Source organism: Lethenteron reissneri, chromosome 52 (assembly GCF_015708825.2).
Source record: "Lethenteron reissneri isolate LAM-NWPU_2019-01 chromosome 52, ASM1570882v1, whole genome shotgun sequence".
NCBI lineage: Eukaryota > Metazoa > Chordata > Hyperoartia > Petromyzontiformes > Petromyzontidae > Lethenteron > Lethenteron reissneri.
The window spans coordinates 1,235,833-1,262,917 of NC_083830.1; the positions used below are offsets into that span (position 1 = coordinate 1,235,833).

General features: G+C 56.4%; 3 protein-coding genes across 6 annotated transcripts in view; 1 reads left to right on the forward strand and 2 right to left on the reverse strand.

Annotated features, from left to right (window-relative positions):
• Positions 1 to 2,497: 2,497 nt before the first annotated feature.
• Positions 2,498 to 18,594, reverse strand: AFG3L2 (AFG3 like matrix AAA peptidase subunit 2). The gene is made up of 19 exons (XM_061573092.1): positions 18,478 to 18,594; positions 17,952 to 18,125; positions 13,735 to 13,849; positions 13,174 to 13,242; positions 12,900 to 13,063; positions 12,412 to 12,564; positions 12,074 to 12,148; positions 11,601 to 11,725; positions 11,346 to 11,484; positions 10,891 to 11,025; positions 10,453 to 10,590; positions 9,816 to 9,969; positions 8,405 to 8,512; positions 7,863 to 7,988; positions 7,249 to 7,359; positions 6,769 to 6,884; positions 5,758 to 5,958; positions 5,055 to 5,249; positions 2,498 to 4,023 (listed from the first exon to the last, which is right to left on the reverse strand). Exons 2-19 carry the CDS (start codon positions 18,042 to 18,044, stop codon positions 3,769 to 3,771), a joined length of 2,472 nt encoding a protein of 823 aa, XP_061429076.1. The 5' UTR covers positions 18,045 to 18,125; positions 18,478 to 18,594; the 3' UTR covers positions 2,498 to 3,768.
• Positions 18,595 to 18,679: 85 nt separating this feature from the next.
• On the forward strand, positions 18,680 to 22,437 carry NEDD8 (NEDD8 ubiquitin like modifier). Its single transcript, XM_061573093.1, has 4 exons — positions 18,680 to 18,856; positions 20,416 to 20,463; positions 20,658 to 20,740; positions 22,007 to 22,437. Exons 1-4 carry the CDS (start codon positions 18,839 to 18,841, stop codon positions 22,089 to 22,091), a joined length of 234 nt encoding a protein of 77 aa, XP_061429077.1. The 5' UTR covers positions 18,680 to 18,838; the 3' UTR covers positions 22,092 to 22,437.
• Positions 22,438 to 24,296: 1,859 nt separating this feature from the next.
• Positions 24,297 to 27,085, reverse strand: part of LOC133355766 (ras-responsive element-binding protein 1-like) — a 35,625-nt gene continuing 32,836 nt past the window's right edge. For all 4 annotated transcript variants that reach the window (XM_061573099.1, XM_061573100.1, XM_061573098.1 and 1 more), the window contains one exon: positions 24,297 to 26,820. In XM_061573099.1, the coding sequence (XP_061429083.1) occupies positions 26,578 to 26,820 (243 nt within the window). In that variant the 3' untranslated portion in view covers positions 24,297 to 26,577. The remainder of the gene's footprint in view (positions 26,821 to 27,085) is intronic.

Below are 27,085 nucleotides of genomic sequence, written 5' to 3' on the forward strand. Positions count from 1 at the left end.
AGGGATGTGTGGAGAGGGGGATGAGGAGGAGGCGAGGGGGGGGGGGATGTGTGGAGAGGGATGGAGCTGCAGCAGCGGAGCTCGCCTCCTCGCGCTGCACTGCGCATGCGCGGAGCGCGGTGGGTGGGGGGGTTGGCGCGAGGCGAACAACAACAATAGAGCAGAGCGCACTGAACAACAATAGAGCAAGGCTCACTCCACAACAACAGGAGCGCAGGGCTCACTCCACAACAACAACAATAGCATAGGGCTCACTCCACAACAACAACAATAGAGCAGGGCTCACTCCACAACAACAACAATAGAGCAGAGCGCACTGAACAACAACAATAGAGCAAGGCTCACTCCACAACAACAACAGGAGCGCAGGGCTCACTCCACAACAACAACAATAGCATAGGGCTCACTCCACAACAACAACAACAGGAGCGCAGGGCTCACTCCACAACAACAACAATAGAGCAGGGCTCACTCCACAACAACAACAATAGAGCAGAGCGCACTGAACAACAACAATAATAGCGCGGGGCTCACTCCACAACAACAATAGTGCAGGGCTCACTCCACAACAACAACAATAGCGCAGGGCTCATTCTACAACAACAACAACAGGAGCGCAGGGCTCACTCCACAACAACAACAACAGAGCAGGGCTCACTCCACAACAACAACAATAGCGCAGGGCTCACTCCACAACAACAACAATAGTGCAGGGCTCACTCCACAACAACAACAACAATAGTGCAGGGCTCACTCCACAACAACAACAATAGCGCAGGGCTCACTCCACAACAACAATAGCGCAGGGCTCACTCCACAACAACAACAACAATAGTGCAGGGCTCACTCCACAACAACAACAACAATAGCGCAGGGCTCACTCCACAACAACAACAACAATAGCGCAGGGCTCACTCCACAACAACAACAACAATAGTGCAGGGCTCACTCCATAACAACAACAATAGCGCAGGGCTCACTCCACAACAACAACAACAGAGCAGGGCTCACTCCACAACAACAACAATAGCGCAGGGCTCACTCCACAACAACAACAACAATAGCTCAGGGCTCACTGAACATCAACAACATGGGCGGCAGTGCTGACACTCGTGCAAGAAGGTGCCGGGGTTCGATTCCCGACTCGGTAGGAGTTTGCATTCTCTCCCCCTGTCCCCCGGTTTCCATCGCTAAACACAAACATCCACCACGCAATGTCAACCCGGCGTCGGCCAAAGCAGCCCAAATCTGGACAAGAACCCGCCCACGACTCGATTGGGGCGAAGTTGCTCCACGGAGCAACTTCGCCCCCTGCCGAGAGAGAGAGAGAAAGCCTCGGGACTGCGAGCTCGGCTCCACAGGGCGGGCAGGCGCCATGAATAAACAATCACCAGAGGCGAGCTGGAGGTCACACAGAGGCAGAGGTGTGGACTCGAGTCATGTGACTTGGACTCGAGTCAGACTCGAGTCATGAATTTGATGACTTCAGACTCGACTTGGACTTGCATAACAATGACTTTGTCCCACCTCTGGACAGAGGTCACACACACAGAGGTCACAGAGATTATAGAGATTACACAGAGGTCACACACAGATCACAAACAGAGGTCACACACACAGAGATCACACCGGTCACACACACAGGTCACACCGGTCACACAGAGGTCACACACACAGAGGTCACACACACAGAGGTCACAGATCACACGAGGTCACACAGAGGTCACACACACAGAGATACGCACGTGATAAGCGAACACGACACCGATGTACAGGAATATTGTATCCACCACTTCTGTGTGGAGTATTCGCGTGTAATGTGAGCTTAAGAATCAATAATAATCGATCGATGATGCATCTTTACGTCCCCGGTATCGAGGGGACTGCTGGTCGCGCCCTCTCCAAGGGGCAAGGCTGCGTTCCGCTGCCTCGCGGCGTCCGTCTCGGCCTGCCTCGGCTCAGACACGAACACCCCACTGCCATTATGACTACATCGCAGCTCGGTCACCACTGCCACCACCACGCTCGTTTTGTATTTCATTGGATTCCCTTCACACGCGACAGCCCCGACTCTCGTGAGGAGACTGCGCCACGCGGTGGCTACGCTGCACGCGGCTGGCTGCCGAGAACCCAGCCGTGTGGAGGCAGCAGCGAGGGTTCAGACAAAGGACACAACAATTTAGCGATCGAGGTGCAGTACCCCGACTCGCCAGGAGGCAGCGGTACAGCAAGGAGACTAATCACCATCTGTACGGGGGTAGAGTGTTGCCCCCTCGCGCGCACGGGTTTCCTCCCACGTGTCTCAACATCATTAAAAGATAAAATAATTTTAAATAAATATCCAATGTACCAACAGGACCCTCCTGAAAACTTGTGTGGCTCTCCTGAGTAACTATTTTTTACATCTGGGTGTAGTTCATATATGTCGCTTGCAGTCATTAACATGCCCCTATTCCTTCGTGACGAAAACCAAGAACGCACTCGGCAAGACCACAGCGATTTCTCAAGTTTGTTTATTTGCGCAAAATTCAACGGCGACACTGCTAGGTGCGTGCGTGGGTGTGACGGCGGCGTGCAACGCAGAACGCAGACACACAGCGCAGACACAACGCCGCTCCCCGTATATACACACAGCGTGAACTCAGTGGCGACCGCCGCTACGATAGAACGCCATTAGTAAATATTCCCCTGATAAAACTCTACACGAAACGTTAACTTCCCTGGGTTGTAGAACGCCACGGGTGAGCCAGTGATGATCGGATAGCCTAGGAAGACGGCCGGTGATTGGCCGGCGGGGGAAGGCGGGCCCAGCCTAAGAGTGACTCCGAGTGAATTTAGAACAAAGCCAAAAGGAGCAGAGAGTGCTCGATAACCGTGACACACGTGGGTTCCGTGAGCTGCCACTCGGAGTGAGATTATCGTCCCGTACATTCAAGCCCAAGTGTGTCCCAATTAGTTCAGTCACACAAAGATCCCCCATAAAGCCTGAACAGACTGCTGGGGCAAGTGCTGTTGGCGAGAACCTATGAAGGTCGGCATGGCACACAAAGGGGGTGGGTGGCCAGCACCACGCCCGGCCATATTTGTCTTCCTTGTGGAGATGTTTACACACCGCACCAGGTACTCATTTGAAGTCGAGTCGACCTAGCGGAGGCGCAGGGCCGGTTCAGATAATCGTCACCGGTGTTGGCCACGAGCGGGAATCAAACTCGCATCGTCGGGTTCGTAGCGCAGCGCGCTGTCCGTAATACTCCCGCTCCCCAAGGTCACTCACAACCGCACACGCTCAATCTGATGTTAAATAAGTATGTCTGGAGGTTGTGAGGGGGGGGACATGGTTGATTACATTGCACCTACACAAGGTGACCATCACACTCACAGATCCACACAGACCACAAAGATGCTCACACTCTCACACACATACAGACCCCCCTATGTAGTCTTTGGCAGACTGCACTTGGGGCAAGTGCTGTTAGCAAGTTCCTATTCACATGCACACATAACATTACCCAGACCCACACCCCCACACACATTCACACACGCGCACTTGCACACACATACTGACTTAAATCGCACACACCCATACCTAATTGCACACTCGCACTAATTCACAAACACTCACACCCAGGACTCGCACACACACACATGGGTGGCAAGAGTGCATCTAAGACACCGCCCCCCCCCCACGTTCCCCACGGTGGGGGAGGTGGGTGGTTACCTGCACCCATCGCACGCCCCCCTCCCCACCCACACCGCCCCACCCCCCAATCACACAGGCTGCTGCACCAGCTTCCCGTCGCCGTCCGTGTCGCCCCCCGTCTCTCCGGCGGCGCCATCAGCCGGCGGCTGCCGGTCGCGGTTCCAGTCCCGGAGGCCCTCGGGCAGCGAGGTGTCCTCCTCTAGGCTGCCCGTGCCCTCCACAAACTCCTCGTACGTCGACTTCTCGGCGAACGGGCGAGGGCCCAGCAGCTCCACCATGTCCGCCTTGTTCAGCACCTCCTTCTCCAGGAGCCGCTGGGCGATCTGGGGGAAGAGAGGGCGACGGAGAGGGGGGAGAGAGAGGGGGGAGAGAGAGCGGGGAGAGAGAGCGGGGAGAGAGAGCGGGGAGAGAGAGCGACGGAGAGGGGGGAGAGAGAGGGGGGAGAGAGAGCGGGGAGAGAGAGGGGGGAGAGAGGGGGGAGAGAGAGAGGGGGGAGAGAGAGGGGGGAGAGAGAGGGGGAGAGAGAGGGGGGAGAGAGAGGGGGAGAGAGAGGGGGGAGAGAGAGGGGGGAGAGAGCGAGGAGAGGGGGAGAGAGAGGGGGGAGAGGAGGGGGGGGGAGAGAGAGCGACGGAGAGGGGGGAGAGAGGGGGAGAGAGGGGGAGAGAGAGCGAGAGAGAGCGGAGAGGGGGGAGAGAGAGGGGGGAGAGAGAGGGGGAGAGAGAGCGGGGAGAGAGAGGGGGGAGAGAGGGGGGAGAGAGAGGGGGGAGAGAGAGGGGGAGAGAGGGGGGGAGAGAGAGCGGGGAGAGAGGGGGGAGAGAGTGACGGAGAGAGGCAGCGAGCGAGAGGGGGGAGGGAAGAGAGAGTCACGGAGACGCCACGGCAACTGTCAGACACTACTGCTCTGAATAGCAACGGTTGGTCGCCAGGACAATGATAGGCAGCCTCCCCCACGCCTTGTGAGACCGCGAGGAGTGTTTGTCCATACTTCACCATGCTGGTCACTCGCATTGGTAAAGGTGGGGGGGGGGGGGGGAGTCCAGAACAACAATAGATGTTGCAGCACTGCCCACTGCTGCCCACGATGCCTCTTACTAAACCTGTCCTTTGTGCTTGGTGGTAGCCGCCCACCCAAGCACAAACTCCAGTGAGACCCCGCACACCAGGGGTGGCCGCGCGAGACAATCCGATGAAGCGGAGGTCAACTGAAGGCCGCTGGCAAACGCCGTGGAGATTTCTGCCGAGGTTCCGAATGGAAGCCTCGTGGGCGGTCCCCTCACCGCTCCGCGCGGCTCGGTTCTGCCGAGAAAACCGTGGCGGCCCGACCCGACGTGGCCGGACGACCCAGTGGACTCGCCTTCTCGATGTCGTCCTTCTTGCTGGTGAGCAGCTCCATGGTGCGCACGTACGCCTTGTTGATGAGCTCGCGCACCTCCGAGTCGATGAGCCGCGCCGTCGCCTCGCTGTACGGCTTCTCCATCAGCATGTCGTCTTCCCGTGGCATCTTGAACGACACCTGCCCCACTTTCTCGTTCATCCCGAACTGCACGATCTGCACACGCACGGCGGGGGGCACCGGCGGGGAGCGGGGAGCACCGCCACAAAGGGTTCACGGCAGAAGTAACGGCAGCGGCAACAGCGCTCCGCAATGGCGCCACGGTTAACAGCAGCGAAGAGAGCTGCGCTAGGAGCAGCGGCCGGGTGGCTCTGAGGTTAGAGCGCCGAGCTGCACCGCTGGACTGCAACGGACAAAACCGACCAGACACCATGACGAGATAAACAATTAGATCGAGACGGAGCAAACTGCTGATGCTTAGATCAAATGGCTCCCGAAATTCCCAGCGTCCGTATCGGACAACTGTGCGTAAATGCCAACAACTCGGGAGAAAGCGAATGCATCGTGGGCAGGAAAAGGGTGGAACATTGTGGATGGAAGGGAAGTACTTGTAGATAGAAGGGCATTACACTGGGTAGAAAACAGCAGTGCATTGTGAGTACAAGGGTGGTGCATTGTGGGTCGGAGGAGGGCGGCAGAGTGATGGGGTGCGGCGAGCGCGTACCTGCGCGTAGGCGCTCTGCGTGACCTTGCGGAGGTCGTCCTGCGCTCCCGTCGTGATCCGGCCGAAGAAGAGCTGCTCGGCCACTCGGCCGCCCAGCGTCATGCACATGCGGTCAAAGAGCTGCTCCTGCGAGTACAGGTACTGCTCCTTGGGCAGGTACTGGGCGTAGCCCAAGCCCTTGCCCCGCGGGATGATGGACACCTGCCGTGGGGCGGAGGCAGGGGGGAGGCGATAGACAGACACACGCACGGTACGACGTAACCTTTAACACTGTTAGTGGAGCAGCACCTTTGAAGGACGGCATGGCACACGAGGGGGTGGGTGGCCAGCACCACGCCCGACCGTGTTTGTATCCCTAATGTTTACATACCACACCAGGTACTCATTTGAGGTTGAATTGACCTAGGGGAGGTCCAGGACCGGTTCAAATATTTGCCACTGATATTGGTCGTGAGCAGGAATTTAACTCGGGTCACCGGGTTCATCGTGAAGTGTGCTAACCACTGTACTACCACTTCCTGCAATTCATTCATGGTTGTGTGTCCGCGTACACAAGCACGTATGTATGTGGAGGGAGGAGCGGTGCTCACAACAACGAGCGGAGCGCCGAACGGCTAAAACACAGTGAGGTGGCAGAGGGGGGGCACAGTTGGGGCATCTGCCAGTCATTTCGGTCAGTCAACCCATGGCACCTGCGTCTGTCCCGTAACCTCCTGCCAGCAGAAAACCTTCCACACTCGTGTGATAGCCCCCATAGAGCACCTAGCCTGGCACAAGGGCTGCTGTGATGTAACTGCCACCTAGCGGTGAACTTGCGCCTGTTGTTGTTGCTGTGCGTGTCTACATGTGCGCAAATGCATCTTCCAGTAGCTGAAGTGTGATTGCCCGCCAAAGGTATTTAACAGTTCTATTCACCCCTGCCTGACTGTCCACCACGACACCCACCCATGCCCCCCCCCCGTGCCCACCGCCCCCCCCACCCCGGTGCCCCTCACTCTGCCTCCCACTCACCTTGAGGAGGGGGTCGGCGTGCTCCAGGTACCACCCGGCGACGGCGTGGCCGCTCTCGTGGTACGCCACCGTGCGCTTCTCCTCCGGCTGCAGCACCTGGGTCTTCTTCTCCAGCCCTACGGGTCACAGGCGCTAGGTCAGGCAGGTCTCAGGCGAATGCCAATCCAGCAATTTATGGTGTCGTTTTACAAATTTTGGCAAATTTGGACGGTGACGCCGGCAAACCGCGGCCCGCTCTTGCGAATGACGTCACGGGATCTTTAAGCAGACGGCGTGTAGTAGACGTAGTGTTGTACGGTTAATACCACACCGCAGTATTAACCGGGGTGGCTTCCAGATCAGAACGGTGAGCCTTTGCACCAAGCGGCGAACACGCTCCCGCTGGGCCACGTCACCGCCCTGGCGACAACGACGATGAAACACGCACACACACGCGCACACACACGCGCGCACACACACGCGCACACACACCCTACTCACCTCCGATGACCCGCTCGATGGCCTGCTCAAAGTGCTTTTCGCTGATCGCCTCGTTCAGGTGCCGCGCCGCAATGAGCGCCGCCTCGTTACACACATTCGCAATGTCCGCACCTGCTCGGCCAGGGTCGCGGGGTCACGGGACACGGGGTGACAGGGTCAGAAAGCAGAAACTAAGGTTACGGCTCCCACAATCGTCGAGACGTCAAACCACAAGCACCCAGCAGCCAGCCGCCTCTCCTTCTGTGCCACTTCCTTTCTCAAAGATGTCGGCGATTGTGACCTTCCTTCCACTCAACAACTTTGCGACGGCTGCTCCCAGTTGCATCCAACTTGTTCTAATTGCTCGTGCAACTTAATTCGCTGTCTTCCCCGGCTTCGATGATGTTTTCAATGAAAATCCATTCATATTCAGTCTCTGGCTTCCTCATCACATGTCCAAGAGATCGAACCCGGACGCCTAAAGTCTGGGAAAGGCTCTTATCGCCCGCGAAGGACACTGGTGGCCAGCAACATCGTGCCGAACGACACGCGGCAACACGACCCCAACACGCGTAGGCGAACAGCCAATCGGCTTCCTGCGTCGCCACGCGGCGGGCGCGTCGCCGACCGCTGACCTGTAAAGCCGGGCGTGAGGGCGGCGAGCTTGCGGGAGATGGCGGCCTTGTCGAGCGCCAGCTCCGTCTTGAGCGGCTTCAGGTGGACCTTGAAGATGGAGGCGCGGCCTTTGATGTCCGGAGCCCCTGCAGCAAAACCGCGCGGCCTTCAGGGTGAGCGAGCGAGCGAGCAAGTGAGCCGCCCCCACGCTTCAGGCCCCTTCCCCGGATTGTGTGACTCCCGGTAAAACAATATTAAAGCGGCAGGCATCTGTGTGCATTTCCATGTGTACATTTCCATGTGTACGTGCGTGTGTATCAAAGTAGGGCCTGCCACAGGCGCCATGGTGACATCACTGCCACTTCGTGGCGAATGGCGGGTGTTGTTGTTGTGTGTTAGTGTGCATGCATTTGTGTGCGTGTGTATTTTTGTGCGCATGCATGTGTGCAAGTGCGTGTATACGTGCGCACGAATGCATATACGTGCGCGTATGTACGTGCGTGTGTACATGTATTTGTGCATACGCATGCACGTGTGTGCGTACACGCATGTGCCCACGTACCGACAAAGATTTGCCGGTCGAAGCGTCCAGGCCGCAGCAGCGCGGGGTCAAGGATGTCGGGGCGGTTCGTCCCGGCCAGCACCACGACGTTGGTGGTCGTGTTGAAGCCTGCGTCCCAACGCGGAGAGACGCCGTGACAGATTCCACGAATTGTCACTCACTCATTTTTTACAATTTTCGTTGCGACCATCGGTGGAGCCTTCCAGCGGCTACAGAGACGACGTGAACTCATTCCACAGCGCACGCACGAATCGGAGGAAAATTAATCCTCACTCTCACAATGCTGAGGGAGTGCGCTCACCAATAACAACATCCTATAAGCCGCTGGTATTTACACTATGGGGACCTCATTTGCCAGTAAAAATATGATAATTGGTTCTTTACCCTTCTATCTGGCAACAAAACTGACACCTTTTTACATGGAGTCATGTTTGCATAGACCGCAATACCTGCAGTCATAAATACAAACAAAAGACATAACTCTGATAATGACTCCTTGTAAAAAGGTGTCAGTTTTGTTGCCAGATAGTAGGGTAAAGAACCAATTATCATATTTTTACTGGCAAATGAGGTCCCCATAGTGTAGATGTTTGCCCCGAGCTCTCATACTCTGATGGTGCATTGTCTTTGAGTTGTGCGCCTTTTGGCGTCTTCTGGTCCAACCCATGTGAGACTAGGCTCTAAGGAAAGCTGTCTCGAGTGTGGACCAATCAACTTCAAGGACAGTGCACATTATCAGAGTTATGTCTTTTGTTTGTATTTATGACTGCAGGTATTGCGGTCTATGCAAACATGACTCCTTGTAAAAAGGTGTCAGTTTTGTTGCCAGATAGTAGGGTAAAGAACCAATTATCATATTTTTACTGGCAAATGAGGTCCCCATAGTGTAGATGTTTGCCCCGAGCTCTCATACTCTGATGGTGCATTGTCTTTGAGTTGTGCGCCTTTTGGCGTCTTCTGGTCCAACCCATGTGAGACTAGGCTCTAAGGAAAGCTGTCTCGAGTGTGGACCAATCAACTTCAAGGACAGTGCACATTATCAGATTTATGTCTTTTGTTTGTATTTATGACTGCAGGTATTGCGGTCTATGCAAACATGACTCCTTGTAAAAAGGTGTCAGTTTTGTTGCCAGATAGAAGGGTAAAGAACCAATTACCGCTGGTATTTGTTTAGCAGGCCTGTGCCGAGGAGCCCTAAATGGAACGAGGCCAAAACATTTAAAATTGGGGTTGAATCACGGTTTTCATTTTTCTGGGGAACACCGCCAGGACGGCCGTTCTGACACGATGGGAACCGTCGCGGCCAGGCCCAGGTCACGCTGGGGCAGGCGCACGCTGGGGCAGGCGCACGCTGGGTGAGACCGGGGCGCGCGGTGGCTCTGTAACCGCGGGCTGGCCGGGCCGGCAGTACCGTCCATTTCCACGAGCAGCTGGTTGAGTGTGTTCTCCTGCTCGCTCTGGCCCCCAAAGTTCCCGCGGCCGCGCTTGCGCCCGACGGCGTCGATCTCGTCGATGAAGAGGATGCACGGAGCGTTCTTCCGCGCCAGCTGGAACATGTCACGCACCTGTGGAGGCTGGCAGGGTGAGTGGGGCAGAGGGGGAGAGAAGAGTGAGGGGGTGTGGGGAGGGACAGCAAACCTAGAAAAGATATGGAGCTGAGTGGACTTGTCCAAGACTGGAACCAGCAATCAAGATCAGCCTCGATGGAGGAGGCTCGTGCAGTGCGCTATTTGGCAGTTGGAGGGAGCTGCCCTCCAACAACAATGGAGGGCAGACGCTCACAACAACGAGCAGAGCACAGGGCGGCTAAAATGTTGGCACAGTAGGAAGCACAGGTGGTGCATCTATCTACCAGGCATCTCAGTCAGTCAACCCGTGGCACCTGGGTCTGTCCCGTGACCTCCTGCCAGCGAGCCTTCGACACTTCACGTGGCCTCAAAGTGCACCGAGCCCAGCACAAGCGCCGTGATGACGTCTCCCCCACTTAGTGGCGAATCGTGGCTGTTGTTGCCGTATGTGGAGCGGTGCGTGCGGCTGCCCTCACCCACCCTGGCAGGGCCGACGCCCACGAACATCTCGAGGAACTCGGAGCCGTTGACGGTGATGAAGGGGACGTTCGCCTCCCCTGCCGTGGCCTTGGCCAGGAGCGTCTTCCCCGTGCCGGGCGGGCCCGTCAGGATCGCTCCCTGCGACACACACACTCGCCCGCTCACCTGCCACGCTCACTCGCCCGCCCGCCACGCTCACCCGCCACGCTAGTCTGCTCACCCGCCACGCTCACTCGCCACTCACTCGCCCACGCACTGTGCTCACCAACGAACCACACTCACTCACCACGCTCACCTCTATGACGCTCGCTCACCACACTCAAGAAACGCTCGCCCACAATGCTTCTCTTGCTGTCCCATTTGCCGAGAAATGGAACCCATAATCGGCGGGGTGATCGAGGAGGCCGCCTCGAACCACGACCTCTGACCTCGCCGCACCTTGGGGATTTTGGCGCCCAGGTCCTGGTACTGCTTGGGGTGGCGCAGGAAGTTGACGAACTCCATGATCTCCACCTTCGCCTCCTCGCACCCGGCCACGTCCTTGAAGGTCACGTCAATCTCGTCGCGCATCACCTGCGCCAGGGGGGCAGCACAACACGGCGCCCGTTCGTTCGTTCGTTCGCTCGTTTGCCGGCGGGGGCCGACGCGGTCGTGCCCCTTTTTCGATGGCACAACAGAGCCGAGCCACCGCGGGAACCTTACGGCACGGGTGGCTTTCCGCCGACCGTTTGCCGGATTAAAAACTTGGCTATGCCGCCTTCGAAAGCTGTCCGAATCCGGCTCGGGCCGAGCAGGGCCGGGGCCGGGGGGTAACGACGCGTGGGTCGAGCGCGACGTCGGTCGGTGCGCACAGGGGGCGTGCGGCATGGCCGGGAGCGCATGGTGAGACCTGCCTTGGCCGTGGTCTCTCCCACGCTGAAGAGGCCGCCCATGCCACGGCCCCCACGCCGCGCACCCATGGGGCCCCGGCGCATGGAGAAGAGAAGCAGCCCGATGATGAGCACCGTGGGCAGCATGCTGAGCAGGAACGAGCTGCACGGGGGACACGGGGAGACAAGGAAGGGGTCACGGGGGTCAAGGGTTCACGGGGGGGCACGGGGGACGCGTGTGGTGAGAGGCGAGGGGAGTGGGGGGTGGCGGGGAGGCACCCGTCGGACTGCGTGGTGTAGATGACCGACGCGCGCTGCTCGGGCTCCAGCCCCATCTCCTGCTGCACCGTCTCCAGGTTCCGCTCAAACGTGTCCACACTGCCGATGGTGAACCACAACTGGGCCTGTACGCACACACAAGACAAAGGCTCCATTATAGCCTTCATAGAGTATTGGGGCAAGGCCGGCACAGCACGCGCCCGGCCGCCTTTGTCTCTCTTGTGGCGATGTTTACACACTGCACCAGGCACTCATTTAAAGATGAGTCGACCTAGGGGAGGCCAAGGACCGGTGGTGGCCCAGAGCAGGAATGGAACTCAGGTGCGCTAACCGCTGCGCCGCTGCTCCCCACACAAGGGCCTGTGAAGGCTGGCACGGCGCTCTAGGGGCAGCAGGTGTCTCGCGAGGTCAAGAATCGACGCTTGTCGATGAATCGACGCAGTTTCACAGACGCAGCCCAGCAGGCGACTCACCCCATCAAGACTAGCCTGGTCGGGGTGCAGGACGACTCTCACGTAGTGCTTATTCACTACCTCCAGCCGCTCCACCTGCAGGGTGGATCACAACATCACCATTAGCACCGTCGTCATTGCTGCCACCATCATCGCTCATCATCGGCACTAGAACCACCAAAGTCTCAACCATCACAATGATCAAAATCCCGACTCGCGTCCACCACCACTGCCATCACAACCACAATCACCACCTTCTCAAACCACCATCTCCTCCACCATCGCAATAACCATCGCCACGACCACAGTTGCGACTTTCCCCACCCCCCCCACTAGGGGTCGTTTTCATGGCGACTCACGGCGCCTTTGGCGAGGTAGAGGTTGAGGAACTCCTTCCAGCTGATCTCGCGGTAGACATCGCGTAGGAAGAAGTAGTAGATGCCGCCGGCCCATGCCGCCGCGGTCAGGAACAGGTACGAGCGGAACTCCTTGTCGTCCCACGGGAACTCGCCCTGCCGGGTTCACGGGGGTCGCACGGAGGGTCACAGGGGTCAAAATGTCACGGGCATGCTCACTATAATCGAGCACGTTTGGTATTCGCATCATTGTTACGGCGCAAGGCTATTTGCCAACCACGTGACGTTGCACAGATGGGCGGAAATGCCACCGTGCGGATTTATCTAATTAATTGGCGAGTAATTTGTCAAATTTGGCAGCTGTTGCCGTGAAGGAGGCGGCAGGAGCAGCAAAAGAAACACTTGCCATTGTGTCGCCTTGTCGCCAGGGCAGCCGGTCTCTATGGAGACTGTTGCCAGGGTAACATGGTTCCTGTGGCAACGGCGCTCACCTTCTGCACCCTAGAGTACCACGAGTCGTCCTTGCGACCTCCACCCTTTCTTCCTCCTCCGGCGCCCCCGTCACCGTTCCCACCGCCGCCGCTGCCGCCCCCATCACCGCCACCGCCGCTACCGCTCTTGGCTCTCCGTGCCGCCCCGGTACTGTTCTCCGCCTCTGTGTAACAGATAACGCTCATTAGTCGCCGTGACGACAGCATTAAAGGGGGTTTTCTGTGAAGTGCCCCCCCCCCCGTCCCATCTCTCCGACGCGTGGCACTAATGTACCGGGCTTGCTGGCCGGCGCTTTGGTCTTGCCGTCGGGTTTGTTTCCCCCCGGGAAGTATTTTTCGAACCCTGAAACGGAAGCATCGGCATCATCATGAGCAGCAGCAGCTTCAGCAGCAGCGTAGTAATCGTCATCATAATCATCATTATCCGCAGCAATTATAATCAAACATGATCAGCTTCAAAATACCATCCTCAGCCGGAGCAGCATCATTGTTCTCATCATCATAATCAGGGTACCATCATTGTTATCAGCAACATCGTTATAACCATCCTCAGCACCATCATCAATCACATTTATAATCTTTAGCATCCTCATCAGCATCATGATCCTCAGCAGCAGCAGCAACATTATAATCATCCTCTGCGGCATTATCGATAATTATTATTCCCAGTATCATTATGCTCAGCATCATCATCGGTGTTTCACTGCAGTGGCACCACCACCCTCACCACCCACCACACAGTCCCGCAAGCTTCTCTGTCTGGTGAACATCCCCAGCTACTGGGGTCCCAGCGATGGACAATGTGCCCCCGTGCGCGTCCCCTCGCTCTCCGCACCTTTGGGGGGACGGGAGCAGAAGCGCTCGTACGACTCCAGCACGGAGCTGCAGAGGCGCGACGCGGCAGCCGCCACGGTGGGGGGGCGCAGCCCGGGGGGCCCCGCAGTGCAGAACTGGAAAGGGGGGGCAGTGGAGGGGGGGGGGTACAAAGTGGGGTGTACAGAGTGGGGGGGGGGGGGGTGTACAGAGTGGGGAGGGGGGGGGTGTACAGAGTGGGGAGTGGAGGGGGGGGTACAGAGTGGGGGAGGAGGGGTGTACAGAGTGGGGGGGGGGGGGGAGTACAGAGTGGGGGGGGGGTTACAGAGTGGGGGGAGGGGGGTCCAGAGTGGGGGGGGGTACAGAGTGGGGGAGGGGGGTACAGAGTGGGGGGGGGGGTACAGAGGGGGGGGGGGGTACAGGGTGGGGGGGGGTACAGAGTGGGGGGGGGGGGTACAGAGTGAGGGGGGGGTACAAAGTGGGGGGGGGTACAAAGTGGGGGGGGGGGTTACAGAGTGGGGGGGGTACAGGGTGAGGGGGGGGTACAGAGTGGGGGGGGTACAAAGTGGGGGGGGGGGGTACAGAGTGAGGGGGGGGTACAAAGTGGGGGGGGGTACAAAGTGGGGGGGGGGGGGTACAGAGTGGGGGGGTACAGGGTGAGGGGGGGGTACAGAGTGGGGGGGGGTACAGAGTGGGGGGGGGGTACGGGATGAGGGGGGGTACAGGGTGAGGGGGGGAGTACGGGGTGAGAGGGGGGTTACGGGGGGGTACAGGGTTAGGGAGGGAGAATGAGATGCAATCTATTTTGTCTGTTTTGTCAACAACTACCCACTGACGCACAAGTCGATGTTAGTGTTTTGTTTACACGCGTGGCGCCTTTATGGCACAAATCTGCCACTTTGTTGAAAGACAAAGATCGCCCCTGAAACCTGAAGAGACCGTTGGGCAAGTGCTGTTGGTGAGCACCGATGAAGGCCGGGACGGCAGATGAGGAAGTGGGTGGCCAGCTCCACGCCCGGCTGCCTTTGTCTCCCTCGTGGTGATGTTTACCCACCGCACCAGGCCCGGGACTCGTTCACATATTCGGCACTGTTATTGGTCGCGGTCAGGAATCGAACTCAGCTCGCTGGGTTCGGAGCACAGGGTTCTAACCACTGTGCCACTGCTCCCCACTGAATACCACCCAGCCACGGTATGGGGTGGCATCCATCCAGCAGTGTATTCACAAAAGGACTGGACACATCTGTAGTGATGACAACGTGTTCAGCCCAAATCCTGCGTTTTCGAAAGTTTCTCGCCGGCAATGACCAATCCACTGCTGGATGAAGGCCTCCCCCCAAGCCGCCGCCGTCTCTCATGGTCCTGCCATGTCGCAATCCAGCTCAAGGCAGCCGGTCTCTTGGCTCCATCTCCACACTTGGATCATACTTCTAGTCTGGAAGGGGACGCACTCGGAAGCACGTCCGTCGCGGAGATGGAACGTTCAAATTAGCACGTGTGCAGGTGCAGGCTGGATTATTACGACATCATGAGAGATGGCGACGCCTTGGGAGGGCCTTCATCCAGCAGTGCATTGATCGCGGCTGACGATGGTGATTATGATGAAATGGACAGACAATTGTCAACATAATGTAAAATTATCAACTCTTCATTTTAAACCTCAAGAGTCGAAGTGGCGGCCTGAGATGGCTGCAGGGGCGACGTGAATCCATTTCGGACAAAATAAATTAAAGTGCACAGCCCTTGGTAAATCCACTGCTGGATGGATGCCCCTCACCCCCCCCCCCCCCCCCCCGTGCCCAGCCGTGGCCCCTCCCGTCACGAGGTTCAGACGCTCCTGAGCCGTGACCACGGCCGTCACGTTCTTTGTCCACAGCCGAAACTCATTTCCCCTTCGTCAAAATGACTCAGCAAGAGTGCCGGCACGGGCTATGGCGGAGCGTTTTTGGTGTTTGGAGATTACACTTCCTAAAGTTATTTGGTATATCGCCAATAATTATCGCCAACATATAAAATAACGCGTTTCATGTCGAAAAATGAGGATGCATTGAATAAGTGTGTTTTATCATAATACATAATTGACGCTTGTAAAGCGCCTTTCATCAACTCTCGAGGCACTCTATCGATGTATATCGCCGGAAATCTCACAGGTGCATGACGAAACAAACGCAGCCAGGAGGAATAGGACGCGTGCGGTGTTTAGCCGCACGTGCGCAGTGCCAGCCAGGAGGGGAGGAGGGAGATCAAGGACTGCAGGCCGGCGAGGTTCGCGCCGGCCCATCAGTCGGTACAGCACAAGCGGTAGAACGAGCATCGGCAACGTTCAAGAGCGGCGTGTTTACGTTGAACAATTAAACACGATTCATACCTCTTGATTTGAAGCTTTCGTGACTGCAGGAATCCATAGTCTTTGGTTCTTTGGGTAAAGTCACGTGGGTAGAAAAATAAAATACCGACGTGACTTTACCGAAAGAACCAGAGTACGATTCATACCTCTTGATTTCACCATCATGTGGATAATTGATGCACTAAATAAGTTTTATGGTGCGATAACTGAGGATATACAGTGCTAAATCAAGTGTGTTAAAGGATACACTGCATTGTACAAAAACAAACACATGCATCTTATAAACCGGTAGATGCATGTTATGACAGATTTGTAGAACTGCATTGACGTGGGGGACACATTTGGGATGCGTCTTTACTGACGCCTCTCATCATCGGAACGATGCGATGGCATCGCAGTCGCAGGCACGGAGAAGCGGGTAGCGAACTGCACTGCAAGTTCGACTCCCAGCCACGGCTAACACATCAATTGTGATGATCCGAAACTGGTCCTGGGTCTCCTCCCCCATCCTATCTGTCCGGGTTAACGATCAGGAAAATATTTCCACACCCGGCACTCCACATCCAGGACGCCTCTCGTCAAATGTCAGTGACGTCGCCATGCTGAAGCCAGCAACCGCCGATATCCCAACTTTGAATTCCAGTTGAAGCTCCGTGAGATACAAACTAAAACTCAACATTGTCCAAAACGTCGCCTGCTATCATTTAGTTATTTTATGCTGACAGAGTTGTTGTTGGTGTGTGCTTGTGCACCAATGCCAACGCATCATCGTCAAACAATTCGTGATCAATCCGGGTTTCTCCGAGTAGAGAGAGTTGTGTGGTCTTGGCTCAATTGCCGATGTTTAAACAAATCTCACCCGGGGTTCATTCTCGAATGACAACCTCGTTGCATCATCACGGTGATGTGCGCCCGGTTTCATCAGAGACGCGAGCACTGCCGAGCCTGACACTCGGCGCTTGGATGAATGAACAAGACGCACAAGGCAGGTTTATTATTGAGTTTAACACGGAGGCTTTCGCCACCAATATCATCCATGATACAGGTTGTTTGGGTTAGATCGCGTAAATGTGTCGTTAAACCCGCCACCACCCGAAACGTCGTGCTCAGATTCTAAATGTTGTGGATTGGCTCTCCAACACACAACCGGTTAGTGCTGTACTAGTATATTACACTATACACTAGTGCTGTACTAGCATACTACACTATACACTAGTGCTGTACTAGTATACTACACTATACACTACACTATACACTAGTGCTGTACTAATATACTACACTATACACTACTATATACTACACTATACACTAGTGCTGTACTAGTATACTACACTATACACTACACTATACACTAGTGCTGTACTAGTATACTACACTATACACTACACTATACACTACACACTAGTGCTGTACTAGTGACGAATTGGCCACGTTCTGTTTACGTGACAACCCTTACTAGTTGGCTGTGTCGGGTGGTGGCGGGTTTAACGACACATTTATATATTTACGCGATCTGACCCAATAAACCCCCTCTATTATGGAGGTGTATTATTGATATTATTTGCACGCGTGTTTACCCAGGCAAGGCCTCAGGCGACCTCAGGCTACTGCCACTGGGCCATGAGGTTGGCACCAGAGGACAGTGAGATTTCATAATAACGTCTCCGACAGCACCATCGGGATACATCATAAACATGGTCACTCTACTGCTGGATGAAGAGCATCTCCCACGATCCATGTAACCATAGCTTAAGATGCAAATGGAGGACGAAATAGCAAAACAAAGTTTGGTAACAGTCAACAACCATCCTGCTTTCTGGCTCCCTCTCACGCAGCAACGCTGCCCTGTGCCGGCGGCGGCGGGGGGGGGGTCACGGGGGTCAAACACGAACCTCTCGCAGGGTCCCGGGGGTCGCGATGCCTCTCCGCGCTCCTCCGCGCAGGAGGCGGCAAATCCCGGCCACGGAGCCGCAGGGCCGAGCCATGGCAGCCGGGGGCGAAGCGCCAGGCCAAGCGGCGTGCTCCTCGAGGCGTCTCTAAAGGCGTCCGTCCCGGGGCCTCGGCGTCTGCGGGGTTGTAGAGGTTCCGGTGCGAGTGTTAGGGGGCTTCTGGGGTCCCGGTACCATTCGGGGTCCCGGGGTTTCAGTGTTATGGTTTCTCGGCGTCTCGGGGTCTCGATGCTAAAGGGTCGCTCCGAGTCTCATTATCAGGGCCTACAGGGATGCCAGTGCGGGGTTTAGGGATCGCGGGGTCCGAGTGTTACAACTTCACGGGTCTGGAGGTCTCCGTCTCGGGGGTCTGTCGTGGTATCAGCGTCAGGCTCTCGGGGTCTCTGGCGGTGTCTCTGTGGGTACCTGTAGGGGTCCCTGGGGGTCCGTGTGGGGGTCTCGGGGTCCGTGTGGGGGTCCCTGTGGGTACCTGTCGTGGTCTCGGGGTCGGTGTGGGGCCTGCGGCCTCCTCTCGCGCTCTGTCTCTCTCTCCCTGACTGACCGCACTGTCTGTCTGCACTGTCCGCGTGTCTTGCGTAAAGAAGCGGCGGCCCCACGTGACGCGCGCCCGCCGCGCTTCCCATTGGACGCGGGGTGGGGACGGGCGCGGCCAATCAGAGGCGCGGACACTGCGGCGCCGGTGACGTCACGGCGCGGGCTCTGATCACGGCCGCGCTTCTCCCCTCGCGCGATTCACGGCGGCGACAGCGGCAGCAGCAGCGGCAGCAGCAGCGGTAGCGGCGTTGAGCGTGAGAGAGAGAGAGGCCGGAGCGACACCACACGAAGCCGCGATGCTCATCAAGGTCAAGGTGAGGAGCGGGGGTTGGCGACGGGGGAGGGTGGACAGGGAGCGGCACCCCGCGGAGGGAGCGCGACCCAGGCCCCTCTCAGACCTGACACTCGCCTAGTCCCGGGGACACAGAGATAAACTCAGGGACACAGAGACAACCCCAGGGACAGAGAGACAAACACAGGGACAGAGAGACAAACACAGGGACACAGAGACAAACACAGGGGCACAGAGACAAACACAGGGACACAGAGACAAACACAGGGACACAGAGACAAACCCAGGGACAGAGACAAACCCAGGGACAGAGACAAACCCAGGGACAGAGACAAACCCAGGGACAGAGACAAACCCAGGGACAGAGAGACAAACCCAGGGACAGAGAGACAAACACAGGGACACAGAGACAAACACAGGGACACAGAGACAAACACAGGGACACAGAGACAAACACAGGGACACAGAGACAAACCCAGGGACAGAGACAAACCCAGGGACAGAGACAAACCCAGGGACAGAGACAAACCCAGGGACAGAGACAAACCCAGGGACAGAGAGACCCAGGGACAGAGACAAACCCAGGGACAGAGACAAACCCAGGGACAGAGACAAACCCAGGAGCAGAGACAAACCCAGGGACAGAGACAAACCCAGGGACAGAGACAAACCCGGGGACAGAGACAAACCCGGGGACAGAGACAAACCCGGGGACAGAGACAAACCCGGGGACAGAGACAAACCCGGGGACAGAGACAAACCCGGGGACAGAGACAAACCCGGGGACAGAGACAAACCCGGGGACAGAGACAAACTTAGGGACAGAGACAAACCCAGGGACAGAGACAACCCCAGGGACAGAGACAAACCCAGGGACAGAGACAAACCCAGGGACTGTTTAACTCGGGACTTTAGGGAACCCGGGGCAGAGAGGGACCCAGGGGCAGAGCGATGCCCGTGGACTGAGAGACACGGGGACTGAGAGACTCCAGATCTGGAATCTGACACCTTAACTCTAAGACTCGAGACACTAAAGTCCATAAGAATGTGACTTTAACTCTGAAACCCCTTTATTGTTTCGACCATAAACACCTAATATACCCAAACACTCGTATCCTTCAGACCGTATCACTGAATCACTGGGATCCCTAACACTGGGACTATTAGAAACTGGGATCCCGAGATCTCTGAGACTCGGACCCCTAGAGATCTAAAGACTGTAACCCAGAGAATCCTGAGACTACATTACCCCGAGACCTTTGAGTCTCCGAAGCTAAATAACTGGATTTTGTATGTATGTTGAATTTATTTCACACCGTACATAGCCAACCGTGTTAATCGGAGGTACGTGGGAAGGACAACAAACTAAGCACAAAAAGCAGTTGTAAATAAATAGTTTTTTAATTTAGAAAATTTAAAATACAGAAACTTATATTGGAGCCTGCAAGAGTTTCTGACTCATAACTACAGACTCGGGGACTGCGCCCTGTGTCTCATCATGTCTCCCCGTGTCACAATGTAACACGTCTCACAATGTAACATGTCTCCCCGTGTCTCCCCGTGTCTCCCCGTGTCTTGCAGACGCTCACAGGGAAAGAGATTGAAATTGACATCGAGCCAACGGACAAGGTACTGCTCCCCGCTCTCTCCCATGTTACGCTTTGAATCGCGTGTTAGCATCAATGTTTTTTTACTCGTACACATTATGTCTGGGCGACCAGCTTCTTGAAGCTTGGTCAGACAACCCCCAAGACCAACGAGATTTGTCTTCTGAGCACTGCATCGGCCCTCTACCCCCCCTCACCTCCCGCTTAACCCCCCAGGTGGAGCGGATCAAGGAGCGCGTCGAGGAGAAGGAGGGAATCCCCCCTCCTCAGCAGCGGCTCATCTTCAGCGGCAAACAGATGTAGGAGCTCCCTTCTCTCTCCAGCCGCATGGATCTCTCTCGTTGTCTCCGTTTCACCAGACGGCGGGAACCCAGTCAGACTTCGAGTTTGGTGCCAGGACAACCAGCGGCGTCAACAGCAGTACTATCAGAATCTAGATGAATCGACGCACGAGTATACTCATGACTCACAGCAAGAAGGGACCTGGATTCGATTCCTGACTCGTGTGCCTTTCTGTGTTGAGCGTGTATGTTCTCCCCCTGTTTAGTTTGGGTTTCCTCAGTGTTCTCCGGTTTCCTCCCCCATAGTTAAAAAAACATACAATATCATTGGTCCATAATAGAGGTTTTTTGGGTTAGATCACGTAAATATATGAATGTGTCGTTAAAACCCACCACCACCCGACACAGCCAACTGGTAAGGGTTGCCACGTAAACAGAACGTGCCAATTTGTCACGTGTTAAACTAAATCACCCCTCCTGCAAACACTTGTCAAGAGCCTACTAAAAAATAGTCTTGAGACTCATTGAGGCTTCCCTGGGTAAACAAGTGTAATGTTAATAATAGTTAGTCGTGGTGATTTGGTTCAAGGAAAGATGTGGCCCTTTGGTGATTTTTACAGTGATTTTTACAGTGAGCGTGACTTGCGAAAAGGGAAGGCGTTGTCCATAGCCGACTGCGGTTAGTATTTGAGTGTGGAGTGATGTCAAATGTGACAGGCGTATTTGTAATGCTTGTGAGAGGTGTGTGTGTGTGCTAAGTGGTTGAATGCTGCATGATATTTTAGTGCCGATTAATGGTATCGGATAAAAAGGCTTAATGTAAGGCGGCAGGGGCTTCTGAATCTTGTTTGGTATAGCTTACAGAGGCCTACCCTCGTGTCTAAATGACCATGCACGGCGGGTTCCGTGCCACAGCCTGTGCCGCCTCCCCGCCCCACAAAAGGTTTTCCTCGAGCTGAGAACAGCTGTTGTAAGATTTGTGGGAAGGGGAAATGTGGTAAATAGTTAAATGCTGACAGATTTTATATTTTAGTGTGGTAGAATTGTGTATAATGTATAGATGCTTATGAGAAGGGGAAGTGTGGTAAATGTTTTAATACTTTATTAATCTTTGTGTGGTTTGATGTATACGCTCGAGAAGATGCGAATATGCTGTTGCGTTAATTGACAAACCAATGCATTGCTGCTGCCAGTGCAGTCCTGTAATTATTACTCAAATGAGTTTCTTGCCTTCACGTTCTGCCCGAGAGCTTCCACATGCTGACCTCGTCCATTTCCTCGTAGGAACGATGAGAAGACGGCCGCCGACTACAAAATCCAGGGCGGCTCCGTGCTGCACCTCGTGCTGGCGCTAAGGGGCGGCGTCTGATGGCGCCGCCGCCATCGCACCCCTCCCCGCCTGCTGCTGGTGGTCCCAACCCCACCCGGACCCATTGACCTCAACCCATGACGATGCATGCCACCCACCTTGGTTGCGATGTCCACTGCAGCCAGCGCGACTGCGTTGTCTCTCGACGCAAGGGCGCCCTTCCAGCCACCTCCGCGTAGCTCCCCCCAACGTTTACGTTTGCCCCTCGCACCGCAAGGCTCGACGGCCTGCCACTCTATCAACGGCGCCCCCCCTCCGCCCCTGCCCCCCCACTTACAGTTCATTCTCTTCCCCGGTTATATTGCAGATATGTTTGTAAAAGCTCCATTAAAAGTTTGATCCTGTTGTTGTTGACGCCCGTGTGTGCGTCTGTGGCATCCAGGCTGGAGCGATGGTGCAGTGGTTATCAAACTGCGCTCCTCACCCAGTGGCGTGATTCTCGCCACGGATAATATCTGTTGTGACCATCTGAACCAGCACTGGCTTCCCTTCCAAGGTCTCTCCGAGTCAGCCACCCAGAATACATTAACACATCCAGCACACCTCTCGTGATGGCTGTGGCTATGAGTCACGGTGACGGTCGTTAATCTACCAGCAACCCGGAAAATATCCGGTGTGAAAGTCAGCCCTGGTGGTGTCACTCGGGATCCGGTGTCTAAATGTGCTCAGGGTTGAAGCCATCGCCGTCTCCCGGGCGTCACCTTGAGTCGAGTTCACAGGTCGCCTGCAACAGGCGGTACGGCTGAGGTTGGCGCAACCTCCACGCGTCGCGGTGGATAACCTAGCGGGGTTTTGCTACTGCAGGCCTCAGGCAGTGAACAAGCCGAGACGTGTGCAGGCGATGCACAGATGTATACAGGGACACACACACTCATTCAAGTACATGTGCACTCGCGAAGATCTCGTGTACCGCAAACCGGCTGTTAGGGCCAGTGCTGTTATCGAGAATGTATTAAGGCCGACACGGTGGTGTGTCTAGCATCATGCTCAGTTGCCATTGTCTGATTATACGCAGGTTTTTTGCGCATCAGTGGAGTTGTGCAGGTCATAGGATCTGCGATGTTTGTTCCCCGGATCACACCGGATGAGAGGAGTTCTGTACTTTGCTTCCAAGTCTGTGCTCCATGCCTTCAACCCACACTGACAAGCATGGCCAAGGATGGTCAAACGACCACTTCGACCGCAATAGATTGAAGACGAGGCTGGAAATGTAGCCACTCGGTGCTCTCTACGTACTTCTGTATTTGGGCCCTGCAGTGTTCACGAACAAGGCAGCCCAGCATTTCACTCTTGTCATTCTATTCCTTGCCGACACCTGCCGGGTCCTCCGTGCAGGACTGGCAGTAGGGGGCTGCTGGAGTGGGCCCTGAACCACCAAATATCCCTTTGGCCAACCCCAAGCTCGCTCTCCTCCGTCGCGGTGACCCGCTGTGGTGGGCCCCACACGGTCACGCTATCCGGGACCCTCTTCCAGAGGAGCTGCAGCTGCCTCCGAAAGCACCGCCCGACAGCTCTTCCTCGCTTGTCCCCTTCCTCCAGGCTGCCGCAGCAATGCCTCCTCCAAATGGACCGATACAATAATACAAATGCACTGACATCTGCCAATCAACTGCTGGGTTCAGGCCTCCCCCATGCTATGTCAGTCGAGGTTGTTTGACCGAACCTCACGCTGGTGAGTGTGGATCGGTGAAGTAGGTGGTGCCCAGGACTGGTTCGTACATTCCTGGTCACCGATGTTATCTGTGGCTAGCACCTGACTTAGTATGGCGGGTTTATAGCGCAGCGTGCAAACCGCTGCAGCCCCACTTGCTCCATCGAGCCGGTTCCGATATTGCGTCATCACGATGGGGGCAGTTGACTTCGTAAACCGGCATCAGGGTCGGCATCTCAAGACACGCTTGCATGTAGATGCTGTCTAAATCTGTGGTGCAGGGGCTACAAAGTGCGTGATGAACCCGTCGGCCCGAGCAAGTTTCATTCCCGGCCATAGCCAATATCGGCGGTGGGCGATATCCAACTTGGTACCGAGTTCCCATTTCTTGGCCTACCAACACGAACCGGCGTGGTAAAGCTTCGTCGTACAACAGCCCCACGATGTGCACAGCGAGGGGAGGTCATGGATTGACAAAAGGAGCCATGCATTATCATTTTATTAAATCCAAAAAAGCCCCCGTGTTTGTATCAAGAGAGGGCGGCACGGCGGTGTCAAGCATACTCTGCGTTTATTCATCCGTTACAAAAAACATAGAAAACGAGCGCGTGGAAGACGCGAGGAGGCTCCATCCGCTGGCACCGCGCACCGCTGCCCGGCGCGAGCCCTGGCCGCTGGGGCCACCTCGCCTCGCCGGTGCCGCCCGCATTAGCCGGGAGCGGCACGCACGGCCGCTCTGGGTCGGGGATGGGGGAGGGGGCGCGGGAACATAAATCTCTTTGGTTTTCAGCATTCAAATCGAGCGGAGGGAGGGGATGACGAGGGCACTGCTGCCATGCTTGGGAAATAACGCGGAGGCCAAATCAGTTGCGGTTGGGTCTACGATTAAAGATCAGGGTTTGGTTTGGGATAGGCTTAAGATAGGGTTAGGGATAGAGTTGGGGTTATGGATATCGTTAACGACAGAGATATGGCTCAGAGGTTAGGAATTGCTGTATGGTTTGGGTCGAGGCTACCGATTTACTGCAGCGCCGTTTTCCAAATAGGTCATCATTTCGTGGCGACCTCGGCACCCATCCCAACACCACCGGCAAAGACGCGTCGGTTGCCGCCATTACCCAACCGGTCCTAGTCGAGATGCTCGGCCGCACCGGGCACCGGGCGGCGGTGACCGGCTGCTCGTGTGACCGATGGGCAGGGCTTGCCAGACAGGCTGGTGCGTCGAGAGGAAGATGCGGCGAGCCGAGTCGGTGGAACGGATTCACCGAGGCGACTCCGCCGAGAGAAGATGCGCGGAAGGCCCCGCGCGCCGTGGCCTCATGAAAAAGCCTCTTGCTGAAGGCCACAGTAAACCCCACGGCAAATTCAGGGCAATCGTTGCCGGCAATGGTTGCTGCATCATTTTACTATTGTAAATTAAATGTAGTCACCCAAATCTGAAAAAATCTCATCGCTGCTTCAATTTCCGATCAGACGGCGCAGGTACGTGACTACCCGAGGTTGGATGCTGCGTCAACCAATCAGTTCATCAAACGCGCCGTCTTCAAATTGTTTTCACTGGCTGGACAAAACCCCCAAATCGCTCTCCGCCACTACTGTAACAAGTTGCCATAGTTGCTCAAAGTAAACGTGTTCCTGGCGACAATTTCCCCAACGTTGCTCAAGCGCATCATGGCTTGAACGCAACTCGGGAATCGATGATCCTCCTGCCCCGAGTGGGAACACGGGAAAAATAACAAGAACAGCATCGTAATCATAACAATAACATGAGCAACGACATTGCCGGTAATCTGATTTCCATCAAAGCCCAGTGTGAACATTCATGCAGGCGAAGCTAGAGCACCCTCCAGTTCATTCGTATATAAATATATAATATATGTATAGAAAACACACAAACCTAACGCCTGTACAATTGACACCGTTATTACTATGAAAATAAGCATGGCTTTCTCAAGGCTTCGTCGGCTGTGGCTGCGCCGGCCCGTGGCATCGCCACTTGCCTGGCCAGGCACGCACAACCGCCGCATGTATTGCTCGATTCTCAAAACTGAGGAAGGCACTCGTGAGTCAATGGCGAGGCGGCGAATCGCTTTTGTGACATTCCCCAAAGCGCCATAATCCGTCGGTCGCCAAACAGCCGGCGTGTTAGCGGTTTTCTTCTCTCGCTGGTGTCCGGGTCGCTGGTGCAGTGACCGGGGGACGAAGGCAGAAGGCACGGTCCCCCCTTGGCTGCTCCCCTTTACCCTGGGGTCTCCTGGGTCCTCATGGACCCCTGAGTAGCCCCCGACTGTGTAGCGGACGTCCTCCCAGCGCTTCACGATCTCGCCCGTCACTCCCCCGCAAGGCACCGTCAGTTTAGGGAAGCGAAAGCTGGGCAAGGCGGGCTTGACGCGACCGCTTGCGCTGCCCCCCATTGCCGTCTTAACACAAGGCACAACACGGTGGACTCTGGCCGCCCCTGGCTGCCCCCAGCCGGCGGCCGTAGCCTAAAGAACCCGACCCGGTGACACGAGCCACTCGCGTCGTCGCCACATTAATACTGCCTGCTCCTGGCGCGCACACGCGGTCCACGCCGGCATAAAGTGCCGCCCGACCCGAACCCCGTCGCGCCGGGCCCCGTGTCGCCAAGTACCGGCGCCGCACGAGCCGCGGCGGCGCCCGGAGACCAGCTACGAGGGAATACTGCGTGCGCGCTCGTGCAGGGAAGGAAGACGTCCCGGCGACGGCAGGAAGATGGAACCGGCGTGGCTGACCTCCCGACCTCCCGCGGTGCGCAAACCCCAAATTTCACCCCGGACGGAGCGGACTATTGAGCCGATGCGTCGGCGGCAGCGCTCACACGCCGAGCAGCTGTGCGGCAGAGTCGGCCGACTCGAGCATCTGTTCCAGGACGGTGCCGTCGGGCAGACCCAAGAGGCTCTTGATGATGTCGGAGCGGCGGGCGCGATCGCGGGCCGCCGCCAGGCCCCCGGAGGCACCGGCGGCGCCGGCGTCCGCCGTTCTCCCGGCGCCCAGGGCTCCCGCGGCGACGCCCCAGCAGCCCAGCGTAAGCGTCGGAAACGGCACGGTGGCGCCAACCTGCAGAGAGCGGCACGAACGCGTCAAGTGTGTATGCGGCCAGCCATAATTTGATTCCTCACCTAACGGAGCCCCAAGGCGCTTTATAAGAACGTAGTGGTGGGACTGGGGGGAGGGAAGCGACACCATGGAGCCGAGCAGCCGGAGCTGAGCAGCCGGAGCCGGGCAACAACAAAGACGGCGACAAGCCCCAGGGGCAGCACCGATGGGTCTCAATTCGCCCGCCCCCTCAGCCACGTCGCTGCTGTGTGTACCGACGCCGGTG